The 13,532-nt window shown below is 34.5% G+C and overlaps 1 protein-coding gene across 1 annotated transcript in view; it reads right to left on the bottom strand.

Annotated features, from left to right (window-relative positions):
• The window catches only part of WDR17 (WD repeat domain 17), an 85,113-nt gene that overhangs the window by 31,802 nt on the left and 39,779 nt on the right, over positions 1 to 13,532 (bottom strand). The window contains exons 9-13 of the mRNA XM_011959582.1: positions 11,331 to 11,422; positions 8,627 to 8,709; positions 6,418 to 6,504; positions 2,364 to 2,528; positions 209 to 411 (exon numbers count right to left, since the gene is read on the bottom strand). Of these exons, the coding sequence (XP_011814972.1) occupies positions 209 to 411; positions 2,364 to 2,528; positions 6,418 to 6,504; positions 8,627 to 8,709; positions 11,331 to 11,422 (630 nt within the window). The remainder of the gene's footprint in view (positions 1 to 208; positions 412 to 2,363; positions 2,529 to 6,417; positions 6,505 to 8,626; positions 8,710 to 11,330; positions 11,423 to 13,532) is intronic.

Genomic DNA, 13,532 nt, shown 5'->3' on the forward strand with positions numbered 1-13,532 from the left:
AACAGTCATCTTTGGTAATTTTTGTTGACTTTTTCTTCTGTATATTCTGGTATTATAATAATAAACATGTATATTTTCTAATGTGAAAAACGTTACTGTAAGATAAAACACCGTATAACTTCTTCAAAAATACTGTGTTCCTCAGAAATTATAAGCACTATTAGTAGGTCAATATAACAAACACATGAAAGAACGAAAGACACCTTACCATATACATCTGCACCGTGATCATACACAGTATCCACACAAGTTCCTTCTCGAGTGTCCCATACTTTTATAGTATAGTCCCAGCTGCCAGATATGAGCAGATACGGAATCTCAGTATTCCACAATAATCCCCTCACAGGTGCAGTGTGTCCACTAAGAATACTGATGCAAGCATCTTGAGTATAATCCCAGATGCGAACAGTACTGAAAACAGAATATTACGGGTGTGATAACATTCAAGTTCTAATGTATCTAGAGTATTAACATATTCTTAATAGAGTGTAATAATTATTGATTAGCTTATCTAGAAGCATTTTCTGTCTCAAGATAGAAGGTTTTTTTCATTTCATTTTAATTTAAAAAATAATAATTGTATATATTTGTGTGATATTTTGATATATGCTCACAATGTGGAATAATTAAATCAAGCTAATTATTAACAAATTCATCCCCTCACATACTTTTCTTCGTAGTAGATGGAAATGAATATTTAACTAGGTTAGTGTTAGCTTATTTAAACATATTTTCTTTCTTGACTTTTACTCTTCATTTATTACTGGTAGCAAATATATTATTTCACAGTTTTTATGTGAATAAAATTGCTTTGTTAAAATGAAATATCAAAAACAGACATAACCAAAGTGGAAAATATGACTAATAATACAGATACAATAATTTAAGATATTAAGATTATTTGTAAATTATAAAAGTATAACACATATGATGATGGGTATTATTTGAAGTATCGCTTCATATTTATGCTTTAATCAATACAGCAAATAATTCCTTCACGTTTTTGTCAGTGATATAAGTTGCTTGGTCAGTGCAGAATAAATCTTAGATCAAGTTAAAGAATTTAAATATAACTGGATTCATGAAATTACTTGTATCTATTGATTGTACAAATGTTACTGAAATTAAAATTTAACTTACAATCAATGTAAGATCTCCAACTGCTAATCTTGCTTAGACAATTCACAATAATTTTTTAGTCAGAGGTAAATGCCAAACTGACAACAAAATAGTAGTACTTCAAACGTATTACTATTTTGCACTATATAATATAGGAGATAAATGATATATTCTTATTTCTTAAGGCATATCCCTTTCTGCTTTATATAAAAAGTTTCCTTTTGGCCAGGCACAGGGGCTCATGTCTGTAATCCCAGCACTCTGGAAGGCTGAGGCGGGCGGATCATGAGGTCAAGAGATCGAGACCATCCTGGCCAACATGGTGAAACTCCATCGCTACCAAAAATACAAAAATTAGCTGGGTGTGGTGGTGCACACCTGTAGTACCAGCTACTAGGGAGGCTGAGGCAGGAGAATCGCTTGAACCTGGGAGGCAGAGGTTCCAGTGAGCTGAGATCGCACCACTGCACTCCAGCCTGGCGACAGAGCAAAACTCTGTCTCAAAAAAAAAAAAGTTTCATTTCTTCTTTATCCTCTTAAGCTAGTACATGACAATATATCAAAGTATATTATAATCTAAATTTTTTGTTGCTAATTTCTGATATATGTTAACATTTAAATATTTTACATTTGATATGCTTTCATAAATAAGAATACATTAAAGGGATCTGTATCAAAACAATTTAATGCTATTGTAGGGGCCACTAGAACAGGCGTCTTTCCTTTTATAACATGTTAGGTAGTTAGGCTTCGAAGTCCCAATGCATGTTTTTTGGTCAAATCTAAGAAAGGCTTTTATAGGCCCCACTGCAAATAAGTGTCTGAGGCTTTCCAGGCCGAAGCACAGCATCTGTGAGTTCTGTTATGAGTACAGCAGTATAACTGATTTCCCTACCATTCTGACTTATTTCAAGTCATAACCTAGAGAAATCTCATAATTATTTCTCTTATTAAATTTGGATTTATGCCAAAAATTCAATAAAAATGCTTAATCATTCAATACTAAATCTGTGGTTCCCAGCTACTTGGTAGGCTGAGGCAGAAGAATCACTTAAACCTGGGAGGTGGAGTTTGCAGTGAGCCGAGATCACGCCGCTGCATTCCAGCCTGGATGACAGAGGGAGACTCTGTCTAAATATATATATATTTCCACATACAATTTGATTCTATAAATACATACATTTCTAGGAAAATATCAGCTTATGATTTTAAGGACAAGAAAATTGGAATCCAAAAATACATACCCATCATCAGAACCACTGCAAAGAATTCCCTCTCTCAGAGGAGACCATTTAACATGAAACACTTTGGCTGTATGCCCACTAAATACTTTCAATGGTTGATCTGAGCTGGTGGCTACGTAATAAACACGAACATTTGTGTCTTCACAGCCAGTGGCTATCATGTCTCTGAAATATCATCAATGGAATATTGACATTGGATAAATATGATATATAACTAATAATTAAAGGTATACCGTAGTTCTAATTTCTAAAAGTAGAATTTTTGCTTCCTTAGTGAAGTTAGATTAAAAACTTACATATGTAAAAAATCATGTATAATCACTCTACAGAAATTTACAGAAACTGCACCAGTATGGAAAGAGTTTCTTTCTGTGTTTTCTTGTAATTGGTTGAATTTTTATTTTATTTATTTTAGGTCAGAGGTCATGGTATTTCTATTTCTGTAAGTTCTTTTTCAAGATGACCAGACTCATAATTTTCTGAATTTTTCTCAAACTTTACATTTTGCAACACTTAGGTGTTAAGCAGCATCCCAAATGGTGAGTGATGACATTTGCTTACTTGCTGGTGGGCACATTATTATTACACGCCTTAGCCCATTTGTTAGATTGTTTTTGTGGCACGGGTATAAACAGCAATATTCCCACTGAAAGTTTTTTGGAAAAGCTCCCTGCAGACCAGGGTTGTCTCATTGGACAGGGAGTCAGAGTCCAGTTTTCCATTCCTTTTTGATGGCTTCCCTTCTTTAAGATGCTTTAACTGTTTGATACGACTATGGAGTCCCTGGAAATAGAATATGATCTTTTAATGTTCTTTGCTCATTATTCTCACAATGGTGAGAATAAGCTAAGCAACTGCTTGTACCTTCGTGATCAAACTTGGAATACTGCTAGGAAAGGAACTCTGAGTACTAGGCAGACCTGTGGAAATCACAGACCTGCCAGAATAGTCTACCTGAGGAACATCTACTCTAACCATCACATAAACGGTCTCCACATGCTAAACATAAAGAAAGGCAGTCACACACTGTGGATCTCAACCATCATCAAAACTCTTTCAAAACTTCAAACTGTTGACTTTGTCACATGGGTTGTAAGGCTTATATTACATTATATGGGTTATAAGATTACATCTTCTCAAGGCCCACTGATAAACAAGACAGTTTCTACACTTGGGAAATATATTTTGCACATATATATATATATATTTATATGTATATATGAGTATATTTTTATATATGTGTATGCAGATACATAAATATAAAGTCTTAGAAATGGTATCATAAACATTTAAAGAATGCACATAAAGATATCGAAACTATACAATCAGAGATATCTTATAAATAAACTTTGTTATGTTCAAGGTTCACTTACCTACTAAGATGCTATGTGGAATATGAATACAGCAATTAAAACATTTTAAAAGGTTTTTAACATTAAAAATGAAATGTATTAGGTATGCTTAGTAGTAAGCATAATAGTTAAATATAAAGGACTTCTTCCAGTGTCATCTGAAAATAAAGCTTTCTGAAATAACTAAACATATTATATTAGTATCTAACTTTTATTTCAACTGGCCAAATGGGTGATTAACTCTATAAAACAGAGAAATAGGAATGTGGAACTGTTCTATTAGTCAGATACAAGGTAATTCTGTTCACTTGCATATGTAACAAATCTTTATTGAACATCTCCTTTTTTCAAGGCACAGTGAGGGTCAGCAACTCAGTGTTTTGCTAAGAATATGCTGTTTAACACAGAGAACACAGCTGGCAATCTCACAGGGCTTACATTTCAGAGGGTGAGACAGTCATTGGGCAACCAGGCAACAAATAAAATTTAATTTTACTATATTAAGTGCTCCAAAGGCATATTATATGGGAAACTTATTTCATATGGGGTCAGGGAATGCTTTTCTGTGGTTTTTGAGTTGAAAGCTGAGGGATGGGTAGCAGTTATCTAGGTCCCACCCAGGTAGGGTATGTGGTGTAGGATGGGAAAAAGAATCCTAGGTAAGGCGGCCAGTATAAGTGAGAGCCTTGGGGCGAAAATCAGATGGCTAGTTCAATCCACTGAAAGCCAGTGTGGTTGGATGCAAGAAGTAAAGGAAAGCAAGCCTGGGAATGAGATTAATAAAACAGGGAGGGAAAAGATTAGTCAGGGACCTTCTTGCAGTGCTTGCTAAAAAGTTTTATTTTACCCTACAGTTAATGGGAAAGTATTGAAAGATTTAAGCAGTAGAATGGTGTGCTCAGTTCTGTGTCTTAAATGTTCATTCTGACTGCAACAGGGAGAGGTGAGGGAGAGAGAGGGGAGGTGAGGATAAAGGGTGCAAACTGTAGAATTGACTTAGAAGGTTTTGGCAGGACTCAAAGAAAACCCACATGTTATTGGTTTAGTGGCAGGTTGATGGTTAGGAAGAATTTATATTTTTTTCTTTTAATTTGAAACAGGGTCTGGCTCTATCACCCAGGCTGCAGAGCAGTGGCACAATCATGGCTTACTGCAGCCTCGACCTCCTGGACTCAACCCATCCTCCCACCTCAGCCTCCCGAGGAGCTGTGACTACAAGTGTGACCCACCAGTCTGACTAATTTTTTAATTTTTTTTTTTTTTTTTTAAGAGATGAAGTCTCACTATGTTGCCCAGGCTGGTATTGAACTCCTGAGCTCAAGTGACGCTCTGGTCTCAGCTTCTGAAGTGCTTGAATTAGAGGTATGAGCCACCATACCCGGCCAAGATGAATATTTAGACAGAGAAAATTACAGGCATTGGTGGCTGATTGAAAATGGAAAGTGAGACATAAAAATGTGTAAAAGAAAAGGCTAAGGATTCTGACTTTAGCAGTTTTTCTTGTTAGTAATATTGGCCACTGAGATCGGAAATACTGAGGATGAGCAGATAGTGAGCTTATTTTGCATATAACCTTAACAGCACGTAAGGCCGGGTGTGGTGGCTCATGCCTGTAATCCCAGCACTTTGGGAGGCCGAGGCGGGTGGATCACCTGAGGTTGGGAATTTGAGACCAGCCTGACTAACATGGAGAAACTCCGTCTCTACTAAAAATACAAAATTAGCTGGGTGTGGTGGCGCATGCCTGTAATCCCAGTTACTCAGGAGGCTGAGGCAGGAGAACTGCTTGAACCCGAGAGGTGGAGGTTGCCGTGAGCCCCGTGAGCCGAGATCGCGCCATTGCACTCCAGTCTGGGCAGCAGGAGCGAAACTCTGTCCCAAAAAAAACCACAAAAATCAGTGTGTTACACATTCTTCTGCACTTACTGGAGGAAACACACAGGTCTGTCATTTTGTAAAATGTGTGATTTGACTCAGAACACAGGTATAGTTAGGCTTTAGCACCTTAATCTGTATTTCCCACATTTCATATGAAATAACATAGTTCACATTGTTTTTGAAAATATCTTAAATAACTTTGAATTTTTAGATATATTTTATATCCCATTAAAAGAGGCTTGAAACACAATATTCTAAGAAATGCAATGAGTTAAAGGTCTAATTTTAGTGGAGATCTGACTTGGACGTAATTTTAAATCTAAGCTGATTTTTACATGATAAATACTCTGCTGTCAAACAAGATCGACCTTTCAAAACCAGGCCCTTAAGTTCCACACTGTGGAAAATTACCCAGTGCCAGAGGCATTAGCATCAGGTGGGGGACAATGCAAAGTCACAGTGGAACACTGGCACCGCACAGATTCCAAAGTGAGGTTTAAAAAAGGGCCACGTTTCTATGATAGAAGTCATACATGCAATGGACTCATTTCCATTTTTCATTAGTTAGCATTATTTTTTCTCCTAAGTATTAGAAAGTTTTTTTGAGAGTAAGAAATCAATATTTGTAAATTATGTAAAAACTTCATGGAATACAAATAACTAAAAATAAATGAGCAATTACAAGGTTGTTTCTCATTTGCTAGGCAAAGGGGATATCGTATAAATAGAGTGATAAATATTACCTCTGGAAATAGCACTAAACTTTATGGTTATTTAAAATTTCCAAAGTGCAGTTATTATTTATTTCAGAAAAAAATACTTACTTATTGTTTTGGCTCCAATCACAACCAAACACCGCAGCCGGATGTTTATATTTGTGTAGCACTTTACCATCAATTGTTCGAATAATACTAGAATTAATTATAACGTGTTAATAGAAAAACAACATTCTAATACATTCAAGGAAACAAAGTCAGAATTGTACATTTCAAATAGAAATATTCCAGGACAGAGATTTTGTCTACAAAGCACAAGGAACATTTGACAGTACTGTATAAATACTACCAATTATGAGTATATTTGCATCTCTTAATATTAATTATGGTAACCTACAATTAATAGAAGGTAATAAATTTTTATTTAAAAAGCATTTTCTTGGCTGGGCACAGTGGCTCATGCCTATAATCCCTGCACTTTGGGTGGTCGAGGCAGGTGGATCACTTGAGGTCAGGAGTTTAAGAGCTTGGCCAACATGGTGAAACCCCATCTCTACCAAAAAATACAAAAAAGGTGGCCAGGCGTGGTGGTGCACACCTGTGGTCTCAGCTTCTCAAGAGCCTGAGGCAGGAGAATCACTTGAACTCAGGAGGTGAAGGCTGCAGTGAGCTGGGATTGCGCCACTGCACTCCAGCCTGAGTGATGGAAAAACAACAAACATCCCTCTTCTTACAGAATTCTTTTAAATTGAGGAAAACATAGTCTAATACATTTTAAAACATAGTGATATAACTAACATATATGTTAGATTTTTAGCTTCAAAATGAGGTAGTTCAAAATTTATAGTATCTAAAACAAGTATTTATAAAGCTGGTTTTATGTACCATTGCACCAAGACTAAGACATTAAGTTATAACTTTTTATTGCATATTATCAGTAATATAGCTACAATTCAGAGATGATCCCCTACCCTCTGCTGTCAGAAAAGGATTCTATGTAATTTAACGCAAAAATAAAAGCTCTACTACCCTGCTCTATTATTACCACAATGCAAAAGCTATTGATTCCATTAGAAAAAAAGCATGTACTAATTAATGTATTATGAAGTTTTAGAAATGTATGGAAAAGACTGTCTTAAATGTTATTAGGCCCACCAACACTTTTGAGGTTACTGGGGAGTGATGGTGACTTATGCTTACAGGTGTTTACTCACTGAATGTGATATCTGTCAAATAAATAATGCCCTGAAGTACATGGTCAAACTAATTTTGTATCACTTAATTAAAAAACTCAGGTCTTTTGTATTTTGGTATCTATCAATTAGCAAATGGTTCCTTTCAAGGAAAAAAAAATCATTAATATTGTTGTTTCTGAAAATTTTAACTTCCCAGTAAGGATCTTTGGTTTCCGTAACTACTGTCTTTTCTACTGAAATTAAAAAGTAAGGAAGAGAAGACTGGAGTGGATTTAGCAAAACCTAACAACTTCTGTATTCTCAAGAACTATGAGTGTCTATACCACGTATCCACCTATCAAAGATGACTTTATCCATAGATAGCTACAGGGGAGGAGCATCTGATTTTAAAAAGTTTTTTAAAGCAGGCATTTTTTGCTTACATACTTTTATTTGGAAACTTACTTATTTCTGGAACTTAAAGAATTAAGAAAGCACATACTTCTAAAACACAGGGTCAGTGAAGTTATTTCCTAACAAAAGACATTTCCCACATGCATGATCTTATTTCTCCTTGCAAAGGCTTTTTATCCCTTTATAAATAACAGCATCTACAAAACTGTAAACAAGTTTCTACAGCACTTTATATCTGCTGAATCACCTGTAAAACTGAAATACTACTGGGTTCTCATTGTGATGATAATTACTAAGTGAAAAGTCCTGAAAGTTTCTTTGAGGCAAATAAATGAGTATTTTCATAATAATTCAAGTAGTATTTTCATTGAGAATGCAATGAATGGCTTATTAAACAAATTTTGTGATGTGATGTGATGATAATTACTAAGACTTTGTGAAAAGTCCTTAAAGTTTCTCTGAGGAAAAAAAATGAGTATTTTCATAATAATTCAAGTAGTATTTTCATTGAAAAAGCAATGAATGGCTCATTAAACAAATTTTAAATACCTTTGCATTGTTATTTATTAATGATACATCATAGTAATATAATATGTGCCTATATGGGCTTAAAAATAATGCTTCTGAGAGTCGGTAGAGCTGTACAAATGAAATAGCACTGATACACAATTGGAATGATCAAATGGGAACAGTGTAATTTCCTATCATGTATCATACATAGGACTTACCAGAAACCATCACTGCTGCAGGTTGCTATTCTTTTAGAATCTTTATGACTCCAGGCAATACAGAATATTCCATTTGTTCCATGCTTCAAAAAATGTAAAATACCTATCAATAAGAAATAATTCACCCCTTTTTTTCTCTTATATATTTACTTCTTCTAAGTATTACTTTTCTATTAGGGATGTGCTTTAGATGACACTAACAGAGGCATTACTGTCAAGAGCAGAAACCTCAACATATACTTTAAAAATGTCTAAAGCTGTCACAATTTAAAAGTTTTAAGGTATCAATCTGTTGTTTTAAGACATAAATCAGGTGGCTCCATTTCCTTCTGTTGGATACAAGGTAAAGAGTCAAAATATCCTTCTTCAGTCATCTGTACATTTAAGCTCTGCTTAATGCCTTTTCCCATGAATACCAGTATGGTGATGAAAACAGTTATCTGCTTCCAAACACAGTGCTACTTCAACCTCAGCATGAGAAATGTTGTAGGCAGTTATTATTGGTTGTTTCTCTAAGTTCCAAAGTTGTTCCATTTTATAAAGAAATCAGAATAGATTTAACATTATTCCTATAATAAATCACTTTATATTTGCTTGATTTTCTGCTTTCTAGGACTGAGGAAGGGCCAGGAGATACAGTTATGGCTGGAATTATAAGAATTTTTATTTTTCTTTTTAATTTTTATTTTTTATTTTTTTTTTTGAGACGGAGTCTCGCTCTGTCGCCCAGGCTGGAGTGCAGTGGCCGGATCTCAGCTCACTGCAAGCTTCGCCTCCCGGGTTGACGCCATTCTCCTGCCTCAGCCTCCCGAGTGGCTGGGACTACAGGCGCCCGCCACCTCGCCCGGCTAGTTTTTTGTATTTTTTTAGTAGAGACGGGGTTTCACCGTGTTAGCCAGGATGGTCTCGATCTGCTGACCTCGTGATCCGCCCGTCTCGGCCTCCCAAAGTGCTGGGATTACAGGCTTGAGCCACCGCGCCCGGCCAAGAATTTTTAAAACTAGAAGGAATATATTACACATGAGAGTGTCATTCATCAACTGTGTGATCGGTAAATAAAAGTTGTAATCAACTCATTTCTAAATTTTAATTAAAACATTTCTACTTTATATAGTACTTAAATTGTGGCTTCCATTAAGGGGAAACTATGGTGACTTTTTATCTTGCATCTTAAGGTTGCTGTGTAAATATAGCTTTAACTTCTTAACGTAATCTCCAGTTCGCTGGTTGTGCCTCTTTGGGGATCAAGGAGGGTAGGTTTATGCAGGCAGATTTAAAAATGGGACTAGTCCCTTTATTCATTCATTTTATGAGGTTGAGGCCTTCTGTCAGCTCCATTTATTCCCATGAAAATTGCATTTATGACTCTCTACTATCCGGTAATTCTTTTTGTGGAACACATGTAGCTTAGTTAATTAAAGCTGGCATTGTTAATTTTTCCCTTATTCATGACATAGGATTTAAGCAATTTCAATAGTGGTCTTAACTATGCTAGTGAATGTTGGGAAAGACATAAAGAAATAAAAGACATGTCCTTGATACTAAAATACTGGGTTTCCAGAATCAGACTGGAAGTGTTTAGGTATTAGTGGGCAGATAGGTGAGATTCCAAGTTGCCAAGATGCCATAAGAAGAAATCAACAGATCTAATAAGTAAAGATACACAATTTTTGAATCTAGGCTATAAGTTTCATTTTTAGGCTCATCTCTTCTTATAATCCACTATTTATTATGGGATAAATTGTTGTGTTGGTGATGGGAGGGAAGATGGCAGGTTGGGGCATTGCTAAACTGAAAGGGTATTGTGCTGTATGTAGAGAAAGGGAAGGATGTAACTTTTATAATCTTTTGTCAAAGCTTCCTTTTTTGAGGGCACAATTGCTCACAGTGGTCCATAAAGTTTTCCTAAAAACTCTGCATTTGTTGCACTACTACAAGTAGTGGGGGAGCAAGACTATTAAGGAGCATCTTCAAAGGGATAATACTCTTTGTATAGATGTTTTTAAAACCCCAAATATAGAAGCAATTTTCAAAGAAATTATATATTTAATAAGCTTCAACAGTAACCATCTAAAATAAATGAAATTTCAAGACAATCTTAGATCATTTTCCCGATTCATACCTAATATTTTGTAATCAGATTACACGTATTTTTCAAATATTAATGTAATTCAGTAAAATATAGGATGACAATATAACTCCAAGCCAAAGGAGAAATAAAATCTGTGATGCTACAAATATAAGAGAGCAGGTTTTAAGGCTCTTCATGGAAGAATAGAATTTGAAAACTGTAAGGAAATCTAAGAAATTATATAATCCACCTTCATCATTTTTTAGGTGAAAAAACAGGTTTAGGGCAATAAAATGATTCTCCTTATGTCAAGAGCTAATTAATAGCAGAACCAGGACTATAATTTGGGACTTGCTGTGAGTTTAGTCTTCTTCCTATTATTTAGTATTTGCCTAGATTTTGTGGAGGATGACCCCAAATTCCTTTGATTCTCTAATGCAACTTTAGGTGACTCAGCTACAATTTTCAGAATTCATTTTAGTATGTGAGTATCCTTTAGGATTTTCTTCTAATTGAGAGAACATACATACCACCTGATATATTAAGTGTTATTATATTACGAAATAAAAATATTTATAAAATACAAAATAGTATAAAACATTATATTATTCAGTAGCAATAAATACATCTTACCTCATTAAATCGTTGTATAATTTTGCCCTTTTGGACATTCCAAATAAAAGCACCATTTCGGGAAGTTCCCCCAGCAATACAATTTAAACCACCTTAGGAAACAATTTGTTAGACATTATACTAAATGTTTTCCACAAATGTAATTCTTTTTAAAAAATATAACTTGTGCAAATGTAAGAATTGAGATTTGCAAACTAGTTCTTTAATTTTTTTGGAAATTATTAAATGCATAAAATACAGATAAAATAATACAATTAATGTATCCATTATACAGCTTCAACAATTATCAAAATATGGCCAATCTTGTTCTGCCTACAGCATCTGCTGAAGTTCTTTGGAGTAAATCTCTGATATCATATTATTTCATTCTTAAAAACTTCAGTATGCATGTCTAAAAGACAGGGACTTCTTTACTGACCAAGACCAGACTCTCATAGAGATTAACAATAATTCCTCGATATTGTCATATATTCAGTCTGTATTCATATTTCCATGATTAGTAGTATTTTAATGGTTATGAAAGTATTTCTACGAACAGGTCACATGAAAAATACAGTTTCTCCACAAAAACATAAACAATGCTTTCTGTGTTTAAGAAATAAAAAATATTTGTGAAAATAAAACTACTGCTAAGTGAATGGTCAAGGACTTAAATAAGTGTCTTTTGCAAGACAGTGAAAGAAGAGGTTTTCTCCATCAGAAGAAAGGAGCGGCTGTCATCTGCTATCTAGGAATAAAAATATGGAGAAACTACTTTCTGATAAACGATTATACACACTAAAATGTTCTCATCATATTTCTAACATTTTTACTCTGCTCTCCTTTTGGGGTTCTTAAATTATTGGGGATATGTTTCAAAATTTATTTGCATTTCTTTTCTTTTTGTCTTCTATCTACACTAAGATACAGAGGAAATTATGTAATTATCTATATCCTACTCTATTTCCATCCTTGTCAACCCTCATGTATCTTTTAAACATCATCCCCACTTACCTCAAAGTCATGATTCACCAGTAATCACATAACAGAAAATGACAGAATTTCCATTTTCTAACATTTTTACTTTCTTGCTGCAAATTCTCAATGTAGAGAGCGAAAGAATGCTGTCAGATTAGATCTTCTGTGTTATGATTTGAAACAATAGTTTTTACAGTCACAAGTTTTATTTATGTTTTATGTTTCAGATAAATACTTTTGTAGGATGAAGAGTATTCAGCTAATAAGAGCTCTAGTGCAAGGTGACTGCACTGGCTGGTGCAATTCCCATATTGCTAGCCAAGGTAACCCACCGTGGAGGTGCATACTGCAATAATCAAGATAACAGGCTCAGTTATGTTCTGCTTAAAGAACAAACATTGTCATTAAGAGTTGTAAGTAAATCCTTTTTCTATAACTCTCCTCATTGTAGGAGATGAAGGATACATAAAGCAGTGGTCCTTAACTTTTTTTTTGTATCATGAAACTCTGAAAATCTGAGTACTATGATACTCTTTGACAGATATGGGCATATATACACATACACTAAAAATTATTCATAAATTTCTAAGAGATTCCCAAACTCTCTGATGAAATATAAAACCCTTGGAGGCCCACATATTCAAAGTTAAGAATCCCTGTGTATGAAGAAATAATTTTAAAAATAAGGATGAGCCATATCCACATTGCATGTAGTTACTGAATTAATATATTACTATTAGGCCAAATAAGTAAACCATTACATATACTTTAAAAGTGAAAAATTCATTTAGGTGTGTGAAATTATTTGTTATGGGAAAATAATGTTTTGAGAGACAATGTCAGAGGTTTCATAGGACATCTCTCCTTTATATGTACAGCAAGGTAGAAGGTGGCATCTAAGATCAGAGATAAGATCTTATTATGGCATACAAGTTCTTCAGTATTTCGAAGGTGAACTTAATATAGAATTACATGGTTACAAGTGAACTGTTACTTGATATATAACCATAAACAGGATTTACATTAAAATTTTCCAGAAAATTTCTCTCATGTAAATTGTATTATACTTTTAAAGGCGTAGCCATAGAAATACAACTAATATTAGATGGGTAAAGATAATCCTGATTTACTGTGGTTTTTCTGTATGACTTGTTATATAGAGGAAACAGAAATCAAAGTGCCTCTGAAGATAGACTCTTCTTAAACCTCACAAAAGGAGAATCAACAAATACGTTCACACTAATT

Source organism: Colobus angolensis, unplaced genomic scaffold (genome assembly GCF_000951035.1).
Source record: "Colobus angolensis palliatus isolate OR3802 unplaced genomic scaffold, Cang.pa_1.0 Scaffold5, whole genome shotgun sequence".
NCBI classification, from domain to species: Eukaryota; Metazoa; Chordata; class Mammalia; order Primates; family Cercopithecidae; genus Colobus; species Colobus angolensis.